Source organism: Arachis stenosperma, chromosome 1 (assembly GCF_014773155.1).
Source record: "Arachis stenosperma cultivar V10309 chromosome 1, arast.V10309.gnm1.PFL2, whole genome shotgun sequence".
Taxonomy (NCBI): Eukaryota; Viridiplantae; Streptophyta; class Magnoliopsida; order Fabales; family Fabaceae; genus Arachis; species Arachis stenosperma.
This window is the reverse complement of record NC_080377.1, coordinates 12,721,668-12,744,096: the sequence shown is the minus strand read 5'-3', so window position 1 is coordinate 12,744,096 and position 22,429 is coordinate 12,721,668. Positions and strand designations below refer to the sequence as shown.

General features: G+C 33.2%; 3 protein-coding genes and 1 non-coding gene across 4 annotated transcripts; all 4 read left to right on the top strand.

The window, feature by feature from the left end:
- On the top strand, nucleotides 1-3,407 carry LOC130975435 (uncharacterized). The gene is made up of 3 exons (XM_057900235.1): nucleotides 1-585; nucleotides 3,133-3,207; nucleotides 3,402-3,407. Exons 1-3 carry the CDS (start codon nucleotides 1-3, stop codon nucleotides 3,405-3,407), a joined length of 666 nt encoding a protein of 221 aa, XP_057756218.1.
- Nucleotides 3,408-10,651: 7,244 nt separating this feature from the next.
- TRNAL-AAG (transfer RNA leucine (anticodon AAG)) lies at nucleotides 10,652-10,732 on the top strand. The gene has a single exon. It is a non-coding gene; the product is annotated as a tRNA-Leu (tRNA).
- A 4,347-nt stretch (nucleotides 10,733-15,079) lies between these two features.
- Nucleotides 15,080-15,967, top strand: LOC130965408 (uncharacterized). Its single transcript, XM_057890199.1, has one exon. The coding sequence runs from the start codon at nucleotides 15,080-15,082 to the stop codon at nucleotides 15,965-15,967; it is 888 nt and encodes a 295-aa protein (XP_057746182.1).
- A 3,541-nt stretch (nucleotides 15,968-19,508) lies between these two features.
- Nucleotides 19,509-20,765, top strand: LOC130936617 (uncharacterized). Its single transcript, XM_057866715.1, has one exon. The coding sequence runs from the start codon at nucleotides 19,604-19,606 to the stop codon at nucleotides 20,552-20,554; it is 951 nt and encodes a 316-aa protein (XP_057722698.1). The 5' UTR covers nucleotides 19,509-19,603; the 3' UTR covers nucleotides 20,555-20,765.
- Nucleotides 20,766-22,429: the final 1,664 nt, after the last annotated feature.

The following is a 22,429-nucleotide window of genomic DNA, read 5'->3' as shown; positions in this document are numbered from 1 at the left end:
ATGTGTTCTTATTCTTTCATAGCAACTTCAGATCAAGTTCACTACCATGTTAGATCCATTAGCTTGCCTTCTAGATTACACCCTTTATCCAATGACATCGAAATCGAGCTCAAGAATTTCGAATTATTAGCATCTTCCATGAATAATGCAGATTTATTAACAAGGCTTGTGCATTTGTACAATTGTGTGAATGAACAAATCATTGGTTCTTCACTCTCCCAAAAGGTTCTTCTCCATGATCAAGATCAAGAAAAGTACTTAGATAAAGTACTCGATATGTCACTTGTTTTTCTTGATGTTTGTGGATCGGCAAGAGAATTGTTGCAACTCGCGAAAGAACACGCGCAAGAGCTTCAATCCGCGATGCGTCGCGGAAAGGGTCAAGATTGTTCCAGCATTAAGAGCCAAATCTGTGATTACTTCTGTTTCAAGAAAAGGGCAAAGAGGGAAATCTCTAAGATCCTTAAATCATTGAAGAAAATGGAAAATAATCATGGCTTTGTTAATAGTAAGACACATTGTTTATCAAATGTGTCTAAAGTTCTAAGAGAACTAAGCATTGTAACCATTTTGGTCTTGAGAAGAGTACTAATTTTTATGTGTCCACAAGTGTTGAAGAAAAAGAATAATTTTGGTGAGTGGTTATTATTGTTCTCTAGAAAAAAGAGGGTCATCAATAGTAATGAAATTGATGTGTTTCCATGCACAATAGTTAGGAAAACCAATGGTTTTGTTAAGGATGATTTAGAAATAGTTAAGAGAAGATTAGAGGGAGTAGATGAGTGTGTTAGAGAGTTAGAGGCAGGACTAGGTTGCCTCTTTAGGTGCTTAATTAGACATAGAGTGTCACTTCTTAATCTTCTTACTCCCTAAAAATTTATTAGAAATTTTGTACATTTTTATTAGCATAACTTCATAATGTGATTTATGTAATATTGATATGAATATAAATCCCACCACCATCTTTTCTTAATTTTAATGGTATGAAATTCATTAACGATGGACATATAAAAACATCAAACAAATCTTTTTTTTTTCTTACACAGCATTATTGTTATGAATTCTATATTTCACTTTCTGAACTTAACCATGATTCAAATCGAGTTGCCACTTTACTTATTATCTTAAACGAGTGTTAGAATTTAAATTTTATTTTGTGTATACGGCAATTTATTAATTAGTGATAAACTTTTAAAATAACCCTTAAATTTACGATACAGTACTTTTTAACATGTCAAATTAGGAGTATTGTAGATGAAAGAAAACTATAAATACAATGACCAATTAAAGATTGACAAATTTGCTTGGATTTTTTAGTTTATCAAAAGTGTGATATAGTATTGTCTAAATTAGGTTTTGCGGTTGATTTTAAAAACAAAGTATAGTTGGATAAATTACATCTATTGCAAAAGACATATATAAAATTACTAATTATTTCCATAATCATCTCTAATCCTTTTGGCATTATTATTATAGAAGGGTAGTACAGTTTTTAATAGGAGTGACAAAGTGGGTCGGTCCGCCCCCAATCCGTCCTGTCCCACTTAGGCCTGTATTATAAATGGGGCGGACTAGCGCTAATTAAAGTGAGCTTAAAATGCTAACTCATCCCGTTTCATAGCGAATTTTCGGGTCAGTGGACTAGTCCGCTTGATTTTTTTTTTTGAAAAATAAAATTTATTAAAATTAATCAAAAAATAATAATTAAAAATTAAATATAAATAAAAAATAGTTAAATTATAATATAATTTTTTTATTATCTTTTTTTTGTTTTTAATTTCAATAAAATTGTTCAAAATAATATTTATCATAGAACTATCTTTATTTTAAAAAATAAGTCACATCATTTAAGTATATATATGAAATTGTAAAATATAATAAATAAAGTTAATAATTAAAAGAAGAATAAAAATAAAAAATGACAAAAAGTATTTAAAAATAATATAATTATTAATTTTGTAGTAGTAATCACTCTTTTATTTAATAAAAAAAGAAAAAATAAAAATCGTTGGCCCGGCGGGCTGGCCGATCCCACCCCACCAAAATCCGCAAATTTGACCGTGCGGATTTGGCAAATTTTTTTAATTTGAAGGACTCCAAAATCTAATCCGACCCATTTTTTAATGAATTCAGCGAGTCGATCCGATGAATTTGACCCGTTTTGCCACACTTAATTTTTATATATAATCATTTTAAGTTATACACTTGCATACAAAATTACAAACGTGTGATCAAGTCTAGCAGGTATTATCATAACAAAAAATTTTTGGAAATAATAATTTTTAGTAATTTTGAGTGGTTGTTGGTCAGTATAAATATTAAATTATCTTTAATAAAAATAAATTGTTATATTAAAGATCTATAAAAATAAATTGTTATCATAATATCCATAAAAAAAAAAAATTAAAGATCTATAACACACATGCAATAATATAATATGCAACGATTATATTAGAAGGCCAACTCGCTAAGCCATTCGCTGCCACTTTTTGTCTCAACTATTTTTGTTATGAGGTGGCAGCATATATATAAGACAATACCCTATTTGTTGGAGCACATGCAAATTAAATGACAATGTTGATTTCTTATTATTATTATTATTATTATTTGAGATTCTGATAAGATCAATGCTTTCCCAATCATCTAAAATTTGGTCCGGACATGCATGCATGAACATGACTACACATTTCGCAAAGTACACAAGGACAAATGAACAAAAAATGTAATAATTCAACTAATAAATTAAAATTATAAAATTTAATTCAGACAACTATATATATGATCGAATTTGTAGTTGTTAATTCAATTAATTGAAGGTACAGCAGGGAACAATGCAGATTGCTTTTATTCTAAGTTCCTAACTCCGAATATTGTGCTTAGGTACATTGCTCTAAACATAATTTTGTTTAAGATGTAGATGCATGCCCAAAAAATAAAAATAAAATAAAACATACGAAAACAAAGAATAAGCATCTTATTTTTAATTAAAACGTGATTCTTATGCACCCCCCCCCCCCCTTTATGCTTTCAAAATAAATCTCTTTCGGTCTTTCCACTACTTTTTAATAGGACATAGCTTAATTAATAATTGTGATGTTTTCATTTTGATAACATTTTAATTTCCAATGTTAGAAGGACAAAAACATTATTGTTGATGATGGAAACTACTTTTGTGTACTGTTTTTCGCTGTTAAGGATCTGTTCAAGGTATAGTTAGTCATAAAAAATATACGTCGTCCTATTTTTTCTACGGATAAACTATACACTAGATTCTAAAAGATATGATAGATATCTATAAAAGATATTCTAACATTCAAATCAAGTAATAACTCAAAGAAAAAAATGAAAGTGATTTAAGTAAGTATTAAATTTTCATGAGTTCTACCTTTTACCTTATATAGACATGACTGTTTTTTTTTTTTGTTTTTTTTTTGGGACTTGGGCTATGCCCAACAACCCAAACCCGACTCCAAGAACCACCTGAAACCCGACCCACTCCCTAAATTGAATGTAGCGCTACTCATGTGTTATCCCTGGCCGCCATTACTTTGAAGTTTGAATAGACTCCATAGTCTATAGCCATGAATTAAGCTACCATGTTGCTGCGGATGACGTCCTCTGCACGGCTCAGTGAGCTCCTCTATACAGTGCACTCCGACAAAACCAACAATGATGACCACGACAAACTTCTTTGTATAAAAGGCTCCGATGAGGTCCGCGAAGAAGACGACGGGCAACTCTTCTGTGCAGCAATCTCCGGTTGGGTAAGCGACGAAGATGACGAGAAAGCTCCTCAGCGCAGCAAATGAAGATGACGAGATGGGTCTTTCAAGGTCGCTCCAAGACGTCCGATTTGGTCTCCTCCATGAACAGAGTTCCAATGTGCCTCTGTGTAGGAGGGAGGTCACAGATCCCTAGGGAGAAGGGTTGCATTGCTGACCAACAGTTCCGTGAACCACCAACGCCATGGATTATGATGACGCGTCCCTTCCGCTTAGAATCCAATTAATTTCGTTCTCTTCTAACATGGTCTCCCGTTGAAGAATATTTGTGAAAGTGGTATTAATTGTTACCTTCTTCTCTGTTCTTCTTCTTTCTTCTTTTTTCTTCTTTTTTTCTTTTTCTTTCTTTTTTTTTTATTTTGAGGATTTGATTTCTTATTAGTTCAATGATAAACCTTTTTTCATCACCTCAAAATTTGATGCACTGAATCACATGATTTTTCTCAAGGTTGTGTTCTCAAACTTTCTTTTTGTATTATATTACAAATTTCTGTAGGTGGTTGAAGACTCCAATTTGGGGATAGGGTTTCTGCTTCTGCTGCTTTAGCCACTGCGTGTGCTAGGAGGTTGCCATTCCTAGGAGTCCACGTTAGACCCTTTTCAGGTAAAGCTTCTAAAAGTATCTGGATATCTTGAATTATTGCCCATGCTCTGCCGATGGAACTTTTGGATTTGATAGCTTGCACCAATCTTTGATTGTCTGATTCAATTAATGTCTTTCCCAGTTGTAAATTATTTACAATGATGAGGGCTTGTCTTATTGCCATGGCTTCAGCTATAATGCTTGAGTTAGCTTGAATTTTACCTGTAAATCCTAATAAGACCTTCCCTTCTTTGTCTCTAACTACAGCAGAAATAGTTCCATTGCCAGATTCCTTCTTGAAAGTAGCGTCCACATTTACTTTCAGCCAATCATCCGGAGGCGGTCTCCAACGGACCAGGTTAGCATTTCTTCTTCTTATTTCTACAGTCTTTGTCTCTGCCTTTTTTCCTGCAGCACCCCAATAACTGTATTCCAATAGTTTGGCTTTCTTAATTGTCCAACTAGGATTAATCTCCTTCTGTTGAAACAATTTATCATTTCTGGATTTCCATACTTCCCAGAGCAAGAATCCTATTCTGCTAATTCTTTTTTCCTGGTCTTCTCCGCCTTCTGCTCTAATCTTCTTAATATTGTCCATTAGCCAATTTTCTAATGATGAGACTGTTTCTGTTGTTGGAATGCATTGACATTCTGCACCAAACCAAACAGCCCTTACCCACTCACAAAGTAAGAGGGCATGCTCTACTGATTCATTTTGTTTTAAGCAAATTTGGCATAAGGGGTTGTCTAAAATCCTTTTTTTGTATAGAATAGTATACACTGGCAAAATGTTTTGGCTAGCCTTCCATAAATGCATCTTAATTTTTGGCGGAACCTCCATTTTCCAAATTTCTCTCCATAGATCCCTTTTATCTGTACTGGTAGATGGATTTCCTTGGTTTTTGGCTAGATAATCCTCTTTCGCAGCATAATAGCCTGTTCTGATTGAATAAATTCCATCTTCCTTTCGCGGCCAATATAGACAGTCTTTCTTATTCACTACACTAATTGGAGTTCTGATGATGGCTTCACTTGTTTGTTGTGAAAACATGCTGAAAATTTTGCTCTTATTCCATCCCACACCTTCTTCAATAAGCTCTCTAACTTTGGATGCATCCTGACTTTCTCCCTCCAATGCTCGGCTAGCTTCGTCGATCCAAGTGTCCCTCCAAATACTTATTTGCGATCCGTCCCCCACACTCCATTTACCTTTTTTTCTAAGAAGTTCTCGTCCATGTATTAAACTCTTCCAAACCCATGACGATCCCTTGTTTATCTTAGCCTCCCAAAAATTGCCATCTGGAAAATAGATTGCCTTTAGGATCTGAACCCAAATAGAGTTTGGGTTCTTCAAGGCTCTCCAAGCTTGTTTCGCCAGATACGCAGTGTTTTGAAATTCTAAATCTTTAAACCCCAAACCACCATCTCTTTTACTCATTGTGATTGATTCCCAATTTTTCCAATGTATACCTCGTTCTTTTCCTGCCGAAGCCCACCAAAATTTAGCTACCTTAGAATTAATTTTTCTCCAAAAGACTCTTGGAAACTTGATGATATTCATAGCATAAGCAGGCACCGCCTGCACTACTACTTTAATGAGTGTTTCCTTGCCTGCCTGGTTAAGGAGTTTCTCTTTCCATCCCTCCAACTTATTCATAATCTTCTCCTCAATCCATGCTAGAGCTCTGTATAAAGATCTCCCCCATATCGCAGGTAGGCCAAGGTATTTGCCAGGTGAATCCCATGCCGGCATCCCTAGTATTTCTTCAATATTAACCCTATTTTGAATGGATACTTGATTACCAAAGGTGATTCCTGATTTATTGAGATTTATTCGTTGACCCGAAGCTTCTGTGTATTCATTAAGAATTGTTACGATCTGAAAAACTTCTTCCTCGCTTGCCTCCGCAAAGATGATGCAATCGTCTGCAAATAGCAAGTGAGTAATATTTGGGGCTGTGGGGACAATCCTAACACCCAAGATTCTTCCCTCTCTTCTTGCTTCATCCATAAGGATAGTGAACACTTCTGCTGCTAAGATAAATAGGTAAGGCGAGAGTGGATCACCCTGCCGAAGACCTCGTTGAGGCTTTATCTTTCTCGATAGCTCTCCGTTAATTTTGAATCTATAGTTCGCTCCTCTAACACATTCCATTACTAACTTAACCCATCTTGTCTGGAATCCGAAGGCCAAAAGAACCTTTTCTAAAAAATCCCATTCCAGCCTATCATACGCTTTATTCATGTCAAGTTTGATTGCCAAACTATTTGATCCTCCCTTTCCTTTCCTATTTAGGCTATGGTAAACTTCTTGAACAATAACAACGTTATCCTGAATGAGCCTTCCTCCAACAAACGCGCTTTGTGTTGGAGAGACAATAGCTTCCATCCACTTCTTTAGTCTTAGCACAATTATTCTTGAAATTATTTTATAGATGAAATTGCAGCAACTAATGGGTCTAAGCTCATTTAGACTTTCTGGATTCTTTGTTTTTGGAATAAGAACCACTGTGGTCTCGTTTATCTCTTCTGGTATATGTCCGCTACTGAAAAAAGCTCTTACTGCCGCACAAACTTCCTTACTAATTACCTCCCAATGCTTCTGATAAAAAAGCCCATTCAATCCATCAGGCCCTGGAGCCTTAAGGCTACCCATGCTAAACACTGCCTTTCTTACCTCCTCATCCGTAATATCCATGAGTAGCTCTTTGTTAATCTCTTCAGTAACTCGTTGTGGAATTTTATTGATTGTGCCTTCGAATTCATGTCTAGTAGCAGAAGAAAAAAGTTTTTGAAAATGTTCTTCAATGTGCTCCATAATCTCGCTTGTGTTATTTAACCATTGACCTGAGGCATTCTTCAGTCTTTCTATTCTGTTCCTTTGTCTTCTATGAATAGTGGTGGCATGGAAGAAAGCTGTGTTTTTGTCCCCCCATCTGAGCCATTTTAATCTAGATCGCTGTCCCCAAAACTTTTCCTCTTGTCTCCATAATGTTGCTATGTTCTCCTTCAGAAGTTGCATCCTTCTTTGGTTCTCCTCTGTGAAGTCTGAATTGTGTAGTTTTTTCAATTCATCTTTCATTTTTTGGATCTCTCTATCGGCTCTTTTGAAGGTAACTTTACTCCACTTCTTTAATTCCTCCTTGCAATTGTTGATCTTCCTGCTGATTTTGTCCCATTCATCGCCATTTTGCTCTTCCTTGCACCAACCCCTTTTGACCACATTAGAGCAATCTTCGTGATCAGCCCAATAAGCTTCAAACTTAAAGTATTTCCTTACTCTGTGGACCGGAATCACATCCAAAATAAGAGGACAATGATCTGAACTAACAGCTGACATTAACGAGAGTGATGCATTTTGATACATAGACATCCATTCCCAGTTCGCCAGAGCCCTATCTATTTTTTCCCTTGTCACAAATCTATTCCTTGGATTGCTAAACCAGGTAAATTTTCCTCCCTTTAGATCAAGGTCCATCAAAGAGTTGGAATTCACAAACTGTCTAAATTCTTGCATTTGATTTTGCGGTTTCGGGTGTAGTCCAACTTTCTCTTCCTGACTTAAAATGTCATTAAAGTCTCCAATAAAGAGCTGAGGGACTCCTTCATTGTTGTTGCCAGCTGTGATACTCCTCCATTGATCTTTTCTCTTGTTATAATTTGGGTTTCCATACACAAAACTACCTATCCATGAGTTTCTATTTTTATCTTCAATTCGAGCTTTAATATAATTGTCACACCAAAAATAAACATCAACTTTATATATTTCATTCCAAAAGAGACATAGCCCTCCGGACAAACCCCGGGGTTCTACCCAAAAAGCGTTTTCAAAATGCAACCTTTTTTTCAGCCTAGTAATAGTTTTTTCCTTAGCTCTAGTCTCTATAAGAAAGACAATGGCGGGCTTAATCTGTTTACACAGACTATGTAACTCCGAAACTGTCGCCGCGGCCGCCACTCCACGACAATTCCAACTAATAATACTCATGGCTGAGTTGGGGGCATGATAAGGCCCGCCTCCTCAGCCGTTGAGTATTTCAAAACATTGCTTCTCCCCTGTAATTTCTGGTAGCTAGTCCCTGCCCATTCTTCATTTAAGCACTTCTTCCTTTTTGACACATTTTGAGAGTACAACATAGTTTCTTCTTTTTCACCTATGTCTTCCATTTGCAAGTAATCTTCTTCATTTCTTCTTCGCTTCAGGCTTAGATTATTTTGTATTCTTTGAGCCAACTCCATCTCATAATCCTTTGCTATCGTTATCGCCTTGTCATTGCTTGTAGTTTGATTTTCGTCTTCATCCACCAGCTCTACAAAATAAGTATCTCCATCTAGTGTCTTATAAATCTGTTTGTTACTTTGTAGCATCTCATTACTGTCTTCCCTATAACCACAGCAGATTTCTATGTCTTTGCTTATAATCTTTTGTTGGGTTGTAAAATTGACATAGGCCTCTAAACTCGTCCCCATAATTTCTTCAGCTTTGTTGCTTGCATGGTCTTTTAAAAGTTGCCCAATAGACATGTTCCTTTCCTTTTCAACTAGCATATCCTCTTTTTGATGCTTCTCTACATTGGGCTTTAGTGGAGATTCAGCCCAATCTTCATTCAATTCAGCTCTTATAGGTGTTTTGTTTGGCCCACCACTTTCTTTTTCCTTCCTATATATCCTTCTTTGTTCCTCAAAATCCCTAACAATCATTTTTAATTTCCTACCAGTTTTGTCGTTATTTCCTTCTCTCTCTTTATCTATGTTCAGCAGAGATTCAGGGATATTTTTTACCTGTTCTTCTACTCTCTGACAATCTCCATCTGCTACCTCTAGAGCCTTCTTTTTAACAGAACTTTTCATGCACCTTCCTTTTTCCTGTTCACTTCCAGCTCTGCTTTCTGCCGCTTCCTGTGGTATGTCATCCTCGCTTTCTAAGCGGTGAGCTTCACGCGCTTCTTCCTTCTCATCCAGCCACATAGAACTTGTTCCTTTACTACCTCTTTCCTCCCTCGGTTTCAGCCGCCTAGCCTGTGCCACCCCTAGACCCATTGAGTATTTTGGCTCTCTTGGATTCCAACAAGCCATTGCTGTTGGATTCTTGCACTCCTTCTTGTTGTGACCTATGATCCCACAGTTTAGGCAGTAACAGTCTTGTAACCTTTCATATTTAAATCCAATCCATAGGTTTGGCAAGTTATTTCTGTCCATCCAAAATCTAGTAGGGAGAGGTTTAGATGCATCGATTGCCACTCTAACCCTGAGAAAGGTCCTTTCCAATACCTCTTCCACCCTTGGATCTTCCACTTCTGCTACAATTCCCATTCTGCTGCCAATGTCTCTTGCTGTGTCTGCATTGATATATTCTTGCGGAAGTCCGTGAATCTGAACCCAAAACTCCAGGTAATCATGTGCTACTTCATACACAGATATCCCTTGGGTCCATGTTTGAAGATTGAGAAGTTGTCCCCTTATGCTCCAAGGTCCTCCGTTTAGTATTTGTAACCCTTTTCTCTTGTCTTTGATGCTGACTAAAATTTTATTTTTGTCGACTGCAGAAATTGATATGCCTTCTGGATTGCCCCATATTCCCAGCAGCGTGTTCTTGATGGTCTTGAATGGAAGCTCCTTGTTCGAGATAACTTTCCCAACCAAGTTAATGCAATCGGTCATGAATTTGTGCTGCTCTCTTTTCTCCAGTGTGATGGTTTTACCTTCTATTGTTTCTTTTTCAAAACTTGTCATCTTGTATTCTAGAAAAGAGTGACTATTCTGTTTGAAGTAAGTTGTAATGAGTTAATTTAGGACGGAGTAGTGGATACTTCAGTTTATGTAAATTTGTTGATGTTAGATGGGTACAATAGTGATAGATGAATAAGATTTTTGATGACAATGCAGAGGGTCTGTATAAGGGTCTGTCGCTGGCTAATGAGTTGCTGCATGCATAAGGCGGATTCGAAACCCCGAGTTGACCACTCGACTAACTCAAGTTGGTTTTTGATACAGTATTTTAAGAAACATGTTAATGTGTCATCTCAACTAGGCTAGGCCTGTGGTTCTTTTTTTTTTTGTTCATAGGCCTGTGGTTCTTTACTTCCAAATTTGAAATCTATTTCCCTTGTGGGCCTTTCTCATTTTTATTTTGGTTATACGGGCCTTTCTTATTGGGTTTGACTTAAAAAAGTATCCTTATATTAAATAGCGAATGGCCCTTAAAAAATGTGGGCGTCTGCTTATGTGATGAATCAAATAAAGAGCGACCGAAAATTATAAATTGAAAGACACGAAGACCATCAAAGTTGAGATGGCCGAGTTGGTCTAAGGCGCCAGATTAAGGTTCTGGTCCGAAAGGGCGTGGGTTCAAATCCCACTCTCAACATTTATTTTATATAATAACAAATGCAATTGGGTGATAATTTATTTATTCTTTATAGTGTAATTCTCGTGTAGCATATTCAATATAAAGAAAAAACACATTTCTTCCGAGAGTTGTAAACTAACACACCAAAAGACTAGTTATCTAACATTTTGTAGTTATATTACCAACATATCTAATGTTATGTAATAATAGTAAAAATATAGATTATATATACAATTAGGTGAATGACTAAGCAACACAGCGTAGCCAAATGCCATAAACCTAATGAATCAAATCTTTCACAAAATATCAACTAGTTATTTTTGCAAACACGCGTCAATATATATTAGGAAAAGTATATGGAACCAACTAATAATCAGCCAAGAATAGAACAACATAATTAATTAGTTGGGAGAGAATACGTTAGTGTTAGAAAAAAATCATGGAACAGATGCTTTGATCATTCATTAGTTGGTTCCATATAATTAAATATATTTTAGAGTAAATGACATTTTCGTCCTTGACCTTTTTTTTCACGGACATTTTCGTCCTCAAGCAATGGAAAATACATTAAAGTCCCTGACCCTTGAAAAACGTAGACATTTATGTCCTTCCGTTAAATTCAGCCGTTTGCACTGAACGGAAAAGGCTGAACTAGCAGAAGTGGCACTGAGGTGGCACGTAACGGAGGCCAGGTAGCATGGAGCATTTCGTAACAGGACGTATAAGTCCCTGGAGACGGAGCATTTCGTAATAGGACGTATAAGTCCTTGGAGACGAAAACGACGCCGTTTCGTCTCCTCCCCCATCTGTCCTTTTCTTCTTCTTTGGTCCCTTTTCCTTTCCATTCTTCTTCCTCAGCCCCTGCCTCCATCACCGCCGCACAGCCGCGCCTCTGTCAGCCACCATCAACGCCGGCAACCTCCTCCTTCCTCTCTTTTCGCGTCTTCTTCCCTTTCTCACTCCCTTACTCCCATTAGTCTCTCTCTCTTGTCAACCTTCACCAAAGATCAATTTGTCAAAAAACATTCCATGTGTCGAGGGATAACACTGAAGGGTCCAGACAGAGAATATAAAAATAAAGCAGAAGCAAAAGATATACCTCAAAAAGTAGTTATAGTTCTCTATCACTATCTAGTTGTTGTGCTTGTGCATTTGTTGCTGCCTTATTAGCTTCTTCCAAAACAAAGTAATTCAATGAATCAACATCCCTTGAACCTGGCAATTCAAAAAACATATAAACTTAAAATTCGATCTATTAATGCTCCCTCAAACGTTGGTTAACACATGGGGTGAGAGTGCAATGGGGAATAGATAATACAGATATCCAGCAAGTAAAATAAATAAATAATTAAGTGGATAAATCAGTTAATAATTGATGGTGAGAAAAGCCATGATGTTTTTTATTGAGTTAAAGAATACCTTTCTTCATTCATGGCTGCTCAGATAATTAGATAAAGCAGTAAAGAATCACACATAAATTATATCCAATAATCCAAGACCATTCAAAAATATTTTCCTCCATTCACGCACTTGTGTCTTGACAGTGTTGATACTCAATTAACTGTCTAATGCAATTCAGAATTTTACAAGAATAAAATATATCAATCATTGAACTCATAAATGTAGAAGCAGAGTGCAGAGTAGACTCAAACATAGCATGAAATTTTAAGAAACATGCGACACTACATTATAAGCATATGCCACAAAGCTCCTTTGATGATCACCGCAATCCACTTCCCCAATCTCTATTTCATCAGTTCCTTCAATTGCTTTTCCCAAATCATCCCACAACGTCCCCAAGTTCTTACTGTAATAATAAGCATCATCATTTTACAGCTTAGAAATCACTCTTAGTTCAACAATATAAAAGCAGTTAAGAGAATGAATGAATCAATTACCAATGCTTGCACCAGGGAACGCATAACTTGACAAACCACGCAGTGTCCTTCTCCTTGATCTATGAAGGGGAAAAAGTCAAAAGCATTTCATGTGAATCTCATTGAAAATTTCACTCCACATCAGAAGAAAAGCAACATCCCAAAGGTCAATTTCAATGGTTTTCACGCAAAACAAACAAAAACAACATGGAAAAAAAGAGAAAAAGAGTTCACCTTTACAATTATGCAAATTGAGGACCCTCAAGCATGTGAAACCATTGGCAATGACGTCGAGATCAGAATTGGTGACGCCGGGATAGAACGACCGCGAAACGGACTGGGCAAGGTCCAATTCGAGCAAGCATGTGAAACCATCGCCAGGATCGAACAAAGCTCGTCATCAGTGAGAGTGTCATTTATGCAGAGGTCCGAGGATCCCGATCCGACACTGTTCATTATTGTTGGTGCGGAAAAAAACCCTAACCCCTCGAGATTTGAGACTAATTTTTGCAGAGAGGCGGCGGCACGGCGGTAGTGGGTCGCCGAGAAGGTTGTCGCGGATGAACGGTGGATGAAAGGAGGGTGAGGAGAGAGAGACTAATGGGAGTGAGGGAGTGAGAAAGGGAAGAAGACGCGAAAAGAGAGGAAGGAGGAGGTCGCCGGCATTGATGGTAGCTGACGGAGGCGCGGCTGTGCGGCGGTGATTGAGGCAGGGGCTGAGGAAGAAGAATTGAAGGAAAAAGGGACCAAAGAAGAAGAAAAGGGCAGATGGGGGAAGAGACGAAACGACGTCGTTTTCGTCTCCATGACTTATACGTCCTGTTACGAAATGCTCCGTCTCCAGGGACTTATACGTCCTGTTACGAAATGCTCCATACCACTTGGCCTCCGTTACGTGCCACCTCAGCGCCATCTCTGCTAGCTCAGCCTTTTCCGTTCAATGCAAACGGCTGAATTCAACGGAAGGATATAAATGTCTACGTTTTTTAAGGGTCAGGAACTTTAATGTATTTTCCATTGCTTGAGGACGAAAATGTCCGCAAAAAAAAAAGGTCAAGGACGAAAATGTCCTTTACTCTATATTTTATTAATGCGTAACACATGAAACATATAAATCATATCCAAAACCATCCAATTTACAAGAAAAAGAAACATTCGTGTATCTATCAGTAGCAACATCTGGTTAAAGTTATCGGTGCCTCTGGTTTATCAATTAGCTGATTCTTGACTTATATAAAATTGGTTTCCTAGCATTGTTGTATATATTAATAAGAGATCGGAAAGGGGGGAAAAATATGAAAGATTCTCTCCCTATAGCACGTCATTTATACAAAGCATTCTTAGTAACTTAGTATCATATTTAACGGTAACATATACATACATAAACATTAGTATTAATACATGCCACTCGTGCACATATTAATTTAATCTTTGTTTAAATATAATTGACCCTTGGTTCTCGGGATTCTAAGTAGCTTATCTATAACTCAAATAATTGTGGATCTCAACCTATGCAAATAACATTTCTTTAATACTCCATGTTTGCGGTTGAAGCTCCTTCAATTTGAGACAAATCAAACAAAGGAAATTAAGGGCACCCCATTTTATAATGAATTTAATTTTAGTGTATTGTTGGTATAAAGTAATTTTATATGTATATTTAATTACATAATATTAGATTAATAAAAATAATTATCTTTTATATTGATCGTATGAATAATTATTCAAAAAAATAAATATAATTATACAATTATATAAAATATTTTACACTGTTAATATATCAAAATTAAAATATTTTATAATTGAAATGAATAGGGTAATGTGGCAACATAGGAGGCAAGCTTAGGGGATGAGTAATGAGTTGTGTTTACCAACACACGGAGAAGAAGCCAAGTATACAACCTAAGGTTCAAAAACATTAATTTAACACTTGCTATGAGTTGTAATTTGTAACTATATACCCTTGTGGCCTATCTATGATTGTGTTACATCACCTATAATAGAGCACAGTGTTGGGAAAGATGTGACAAATAAACCAAAATTGTAGGGAGACCCATGCGGGTATCACATGCTCCTCACTTAGATTAAATTGGGTGATATTTAATTTTGCTATAGCAAACCTTTTTTTTTTTCCAAAAAAAAATACTTTTTATTTTTTTTTTCAAATTTGAACACTTAGAAAAATGGCATTTATTAATTTTACATTTTATTAAATAGTTAAAAGGATTATATGTTGGTGTGTAAATGAATAAAGATTTTCTTTTTAGTGTTGGAAAATTGTGAAAATTTAAGAGTTAAAATTTCTGTTTTTCTTTTTAATTAATTGTTACTTAACCTTATGGGAGTTGAATGGGAAATGAATAATATTTAATACCTATATAAATAAGAAGACTCAAGGATTGGTAATAGCACACCAAAGTTGAGCTTCCATTACAATATTAGAGGGAAACTAAAAAAAAAAAAAACAACAAAAGAGAGGAATAAAACCATGGCAAGCAAGTATCAACTTCGTTCCATTAGTTTGCCATCAAGATCTCATCCAAGCACTATTAGAGTTGATGAAGAACTCATCAAGCTCAAGACATGGGAAGCAACATCAACATCAACATCTAAGTCAATTGCCATTGGCTTTTCCTTGCTTCAAGATTTGTACCTCTCATTGGATGCATTTCTCAACATGGCATCAACACAACATGTGATTTCTCAAAACCAAGGTGGTGATGAGAAATATTTTGAAGAGGTCTTGGATGGTTCAATGAGGGTTTTGGACATTTGTGGCATCACAAGGGACATTATGCTACAAATTAAGGAGAATGTTCAATCCCTTCATTCCTCTCTAAGAAGAAGAAAAGGAGACTCAAGTGTTGAGAAAAGTGTGCTTGAGTACAATTTATTCACCAAGAAGATGAAGAAGAATGCCAAGAAGGTAATCACAAATTTGAAGCATATGGATAGCAAATTTGGGGTGTCACCAATTTTGAATCTTGGTGACCACTTTGGTGCTGTGGTTAGGGTTCTTAGGGAAGTGATACTAATGAACTTGTTTGTGTTCCAATTACTATTGTCTTTCTTCAACATGTCAAAGTCAAAGTCAAAGTCAAAGTCAACCAAATGGTTGATGGTGGCAAAACTTGTGCACAAAGGGGTCATAGCTTGTGAAGATAACTCACAAAATGTCAATGAGTTGCAATGTGTGGAAGCATCTCTAAGTACCCTTTTAATTGAAGGGATTAATAATGGTGAGAAGATGCATATAGCACATGAAAAGTTGGAGGCTTTGGAGAATGTTCTAGAAAGCCTTGATAATAATTTGGATAGCACATTTAGGAACTTGATTAAGACTAGAGCCTCCCTTTTGAATATGATCTCTCAATAGAGTTTTCTTATTAGTTAGCAAGGTAGTTTTGTCTCTAAATCCTATTAGACATCCAAGTTTTAGGGATATGCTGAGGATTTGAAATTTTCTTACCTTAGTTTTTTGTAAATTTGTATAACTCAAAGGTTAGAAATCAAATGCAAAGAAGAAGCTTATTGTTATATTCTATGTTGTGGTTTCAAAATGCCATATACTTAATTTTATTATTTATTTTTTTCTGCATATATATCTAATAAAAATATTATTCATACATCAAAATTAGTCACTAAAATTAATTATTAATGTATTTGTGTATAAATATATATATAATTTAATTTATTTTAAATATATTTATATTTTAACATATATTGTATATTGGTGATGACTGATTTTAATGAACGTAACATATAATCGTACATCTAATTTTCTAAAACCATTTAGTGCATGATGCATGTTTAATGGTAATAAGTACATGCTAATAATTAATTTATATTTTAAACTTTTGAAAAGTGGCTATTAAAATAGAAAAAGTCCAAGTAATTAGCATTCTTTTAGTCTGCAATAAACAATTTTATTTTGTCACTAAAAGAAAAAAATATATATTCATTAATGAATTTTCTTATTTTTTATATTGGATATAAAATTATTAGTCATGTAATTTGATTCATTGTAAATTAACACTTCTTAGACATACTTTTTTTTTCATTTTTTTTTATTTACAAGGGTGCACTCATGTGTGATTATTAGTATACAAAACTTTTTGAACAGTTGCCTTAGCTTTGATTTACAGTAACTAATCAAATCTTGTATTTATGTTCACCTTTTAATTATTTATGAACATTTTGTAATTAGGAGTCATGAATCATAATAGGATTTATTTTATTTATTGGTTTATTTATTTTTATTTTTTATATATTTTCTAGTTCGATAAATTAAAAATCAATTTGTTGTAGATTTAAATTTTATTTAAAATTCTACTATTGACTAATGATAATTTGCTCTATATATATATAAAAAACAAGATTCAAATTTTTAATATTTTTTTAAACAAACGAGTGAACTGATTATTCGATGGTTATTTTTATTTTTTATTTAGTTGGTTGCAAAAATGACAAATTTATAGTTCTGCCTTCAAGACATAGTCATCAAAAGTGAGGCAAAGGAGTATGGTCTGAACTACACGTGTTGACCTGTGAGTGAACTATGCAATGACCTTGAATATCAAGAAAGATAAAGGTTTTAAAAACTTAAATATGAATATATATCACATGTCTTTTTTTCATGTATATAATTTCAACAATGTACCACTCCTACTTTTCTTTATAGAAAAGCATCTTGTATATAGGCATGTGGCTTATATTTATGTTATGTCCATAAGAAATGAAAGAAGAAAAAGACTCTATCAACAAATGCTAAATGGGTTCATGTATGTTCCTAGGTTATTTAATTTGTTTTGTAAGTTAAATGCGTTTATGTTCCTAGGTTTTGTTCAGTAAGTCAAATTATTATTATATGTATCTTTAATAATCATGTTATTTACTTGTATAAAAATTTAGCTATTAACTTATCAAAACAAAAAGCTATTAATTATTATAAAGAAATACATTATAATTCATTTTTAATGATGACAAATTTTTAATGATATAATATATATTTTATTTAACTTATTTTTTGCAATAATTATATATTTGTCGTTATTATTATATATTATAACAACAATTATATATTTTTTTAACCATTAAAAAAGGTATTTATCGACAATTGTATCAATTGTTGAAAAACTTTTTAGCAATAAAACATAAGACGGTTAATATCTAATTATCTATAATTATATTAGCAGTTATTTTTATTATTATTAAAAACAAAATAAATAAATACTAAAAATAATTTTTCTAATAATAATATGTATTTTGTGTCCCTGTAATTTTTTCCATCATACTACTAGAAAATTGTTTAATTATTTTAACAAAATTAATTATTTAAATAACTAATTATATAATTAAAAAATATATAAATTAATACATACATATATAAATATAGATAATAATTAATTTAATAGCTGATTATTAATATACATACAATATTTTTCTTTGATATAATGCATCTTAGTAGTTCATGGATATACTCATAGAGGTTTCAATTTCTCTAGAATCATTTTAAAATTATAATTTGACGTGTTTCAAAGCAGGCCTGCCTCCTGATTAAATAATGCTTTATATGGCATCCCTATATACTATATATATTTTAGAAGTCATGCTATTTCTTTAGGAAACACATAGAATAATATGGTATTAATATGACAAATCATATACATGTATGTGTCAGTCTTCTTTCTTTGGTAAAATAACCACGCCCCTTGTGATTAAATAATTTATCAATATTATTCCACATAAATACTATTCAATTAAATAGAAAATAGCTATGATAGATATTATTCCAATCATATATATAAATTTCATTTTTATAATCTATTTTTTAGGCCGGCAGAGTTTGGACTTTGGACCATTCAAGATTGGTAACTATCTTTCTTAATTATTTTTAAAGAATGAATTGTGATATACTCATGATATTTAATTTTTGTGGTGTGACACAATTTATATTAAAAATATTGGTTAGGAGTTTAGATAAAAGAGAATATTTGGTTAGGAATTGGTTTTATATATTCATTCACACACGGCGAGATCTATTGTAAAGGATCTCATGCAAAGAAAACAATTAATATTAAAAAATAATTCTCTAAAATAAAAAATTATCCGATACATAGTATTCGTGCAATAATATAAAAAATTAATAATTTGTGTTCACTATATATATATTAACTCCATTCATGAACAAAAACCACAGGTACCATAAATTGTTGCTTAGATTCATTGAAGTTATACAGATGCAAAGGCATGGACAAAGGAATTGGTGTTTTTAAATGTCTCCTTTCTTGTTCTATAAAACAAGGAGGGAAAAAATTTGTAAGGTACACCTTCCCCATATGTAACAACAAAAATTGAGGTATTTCAATTTTATTTTATATATATTGGGGTGATGCTTGCTTCTATAGTTCTATTGCTGGTGGAAGACGTGACAAGTGACAACATAACCCACGTCACAGGAAAAAAAAAAAAAAACCAAACACTGCCTAATACCTACATATGTCACATGTTTAATAAATTATATATCAAATATTAGATATGTTTATATATATATATATATATATATATATATGTGTGTGTGTGTGTGTGTTTTTAATTTTGGTCCAATTTTTAATTGATTTTGACCTTTATTTTTTATTATTGATAATTTTTTGTCTTTATCATCTAAATTTAATAGTACAAAGTTGCAATATATAGAGATCTAAAAAAAAGTTTAAAAATTTGCAACAACAAAAGAAGATAAAGTTTTTTTTTTAATATTTATAATGATAAGGGCTGAAAAAAATAAATATATTTAAGAGAAAAATTTTAAAAGAATTAAGATTAAAACGGCCTACATTTTAGAAAGAATAAAAAATATATATTTAGATCAAAATTAAATGAGCATCAATTGCCAGAAAGATACCCTTGGCTTTCTCTCCTTTCCCCACTTGAGATGTCTATAGGTATAAATAGAAGAGGATTATTAGTATTATAGCATTGAGTCCATCACAAAATTTGGTTACCCTTTATCATGAAAAGGGCAACCATGGCTACCTTTAAACATTCTAGCAAATATGGTGTTAGATCTATTAGTTTACCAACTAGATCACATCCAAGCACAATTCAAGTAGAAGAAGAGCTCAACAAGCTTAAATCATGGGATTCATCATCATCATCATCATCATCTTTGTCAAAGGTTGAAACAATTTGCTATGGTCTATTAGGCCTTGGTAAATTGTATAAGTGCATAGAACATCTCTTGAAATTGCCATTGACCCAACAAGCATTAGGTCAACATAGAGATGAGAAATGGGTCAATGAGTTCTTGGATTGCCCCTTAAGGTTCCTTGATCTATTGGGAAAAACAAGGGATTCCATCATGTTGATGAAATCAAGTGTTGAAGATCTTCAATCTTCACTTAGGAGGAGAAAGATTGGAAATCTTGACATTGAAGGATACATCTCTTCATATTGGAGCCTTAGAAGGAACATTAGAAAAGAATGCACAAAAAATTTGCTTTTTTTGAAGCAAATTGATGATGGGCCATTTCCTCCTCCTCCTTTGGATCTTGATGATAACCATCTTTGTGCATTGGTAAGAGTTCTTAGAGAATCAAGTTTGATCACAAGCTCAATTTTCCAATCACTTTTTGTGCTCCTTTCTTCATCAATCTTGAAATCAAAGCCTACTAAATGGGCATTTGTGTCAAGATTGGTGCATAAGGGTGTTCTTATTTCTTGCAACAACAATCAACAAGAGAATGTTAATGCTCTTGAAAAAGTGGATCTATCACTTTGCAACTTGGAACTTACTATTATGGAGAATTTGAACAAAGAAGAAGTGGGTGAGAGGATTCAATCTACAAATAGAAGCCTTGAAGCTTTGGTATTAGGAATTCAAGGGATTGAAGAAGGGTTAGAGTGCTTGTTTAAGCATTTGATTAATACTAGAGTGTCTTTTCTTAATATAATTTCTCCTTGAGCATAATATATTTTTAATTTTAGGCATGTATAGTATATAGTTATGCATATTTGGAGGTTTGCTTGAACATATTATTATATTTTTCCAGATGTATAGATACATATGTAGTTGTTAGGTGCCATTAATGATGAAGCAATATTGTATACTCTGCTTGTTAATCAAAGTTTTGTTCACTCAAATATTGTGATCTTTCCTAGCCCTTTTTTCCATGTATGTAAACCAAATAATAATAATAATTTGAAAAAGAAATTTACAAGTGCTTTTCACTTTACTTTATAAAGCGCCTTTCACTTTACTTGAATATTTTGGCTAATGAATCTTTAATAATACATTTGGTAAAAGTGTCTTAAACTAATAACAATGTACTACACATAACAGAGTGTGTCATATTCTGACCTGCCACAAAATTTATGGGCTATAATAAATTAAATTAAAGAAAAACGGACAATAGATCATTGGCTATTTTATTTTGGCAAAAAAAAAATGCAATGATTCAAATTAAATATTCATAGATTTCTTATGTGTTTCATTCTTTTAATAATAAAAAATTATAATTATTTAATTTTAATTAAAGACTTATTATATCTTCAAACAAAAAATGGTTAAAGATCTATTTTATATTTTCTCTAATAAAAATGCTGTAGAAAACTATGATTTATATGAGTCATGGGCATTACCCAAAGTTGGTGAGGTAGCGATACTGGTCACCTAACCATAGTTCACAGACTTATTATTATTATTATTATTATTATTATTATTATTATTATTATTATTATTATTATTATTAATTGATCAATTAATAATTATCAGTAGTCTGGTAACTCGTGTTGAATAATTTACAAAAACATATTGGAATGAAAGTGATGAGAGTTAATATCAGAATGTGATAGCAGAATATCATATTTATTGTGTGTAACTGTGTATCATCTCTTAACTGTAAACAGATAATTTCAACTACGTCTAAAGCCTAACTGGCAAGAACATGAATCTGATACAAAAATTATAAATATGTGATTTAATAAGTTGGTGCCGGCTGCAGTATGGATCTTTATTTTTTAACGGTACAAGAGTATGCTATATATTATTATTTTATTTTTTGTTCTTTGTATTACACATGGTATTCCCCACAAAATCTACTATATATAATGACAATTTAGAGATATTTGATATATAACTTATAATCTTAACTAATTTTAAATTTGTTATTGTTATAAGTATTTATTAAATAAAAATGTGAAATAATAAAGCAAATAGGATTTGTGGGTGGTTAATTTTATTTTTTTTGTTTTATACAGTATCCTCAAGTCGAGTATATCCGTCGCGAATCAGAGCTTTATTTAAGGATTTGTTGTTTGTCAATGAGTTGTTGTGTGCATAAGATAGAATTCAAACTTCCGACACTTATTTAAGTAAACTAGTGAACTAACTAATAAACTATCCCAATTTGGTTTTGTGGTTAATTATTATTATTTTTGGTTTTCTATCGTATCCCCTTATCCATCAGACCAAAAATTAATATGTCACTCATCTAAATTTCATTTAAGAATTTGTTGTTGGTAAATGAATTGCTACATAGACAACTAATTCGTGGTTTGTTAATTTGGATTGCATGGATATTATATTTGGGCCTTAGGCTTTGTTTCGTTAACCTGTCAAGAATCATCAGCTATTAAGTTGGTGGCCCAAGAAATATTTTGGATCAAGTTCAGCCCAAACATAATTAATATTAAATATCTTTTATATTGTGGTAAATAAATATCTTTTATATTCATATAATATATATATATATATTTTTTTCTTTTTTTATTATACATAAAAAAAATACTATTTCATTTTCGTTGCCAAAGAAATATGTATTTTCTAAAAAATTTCCAT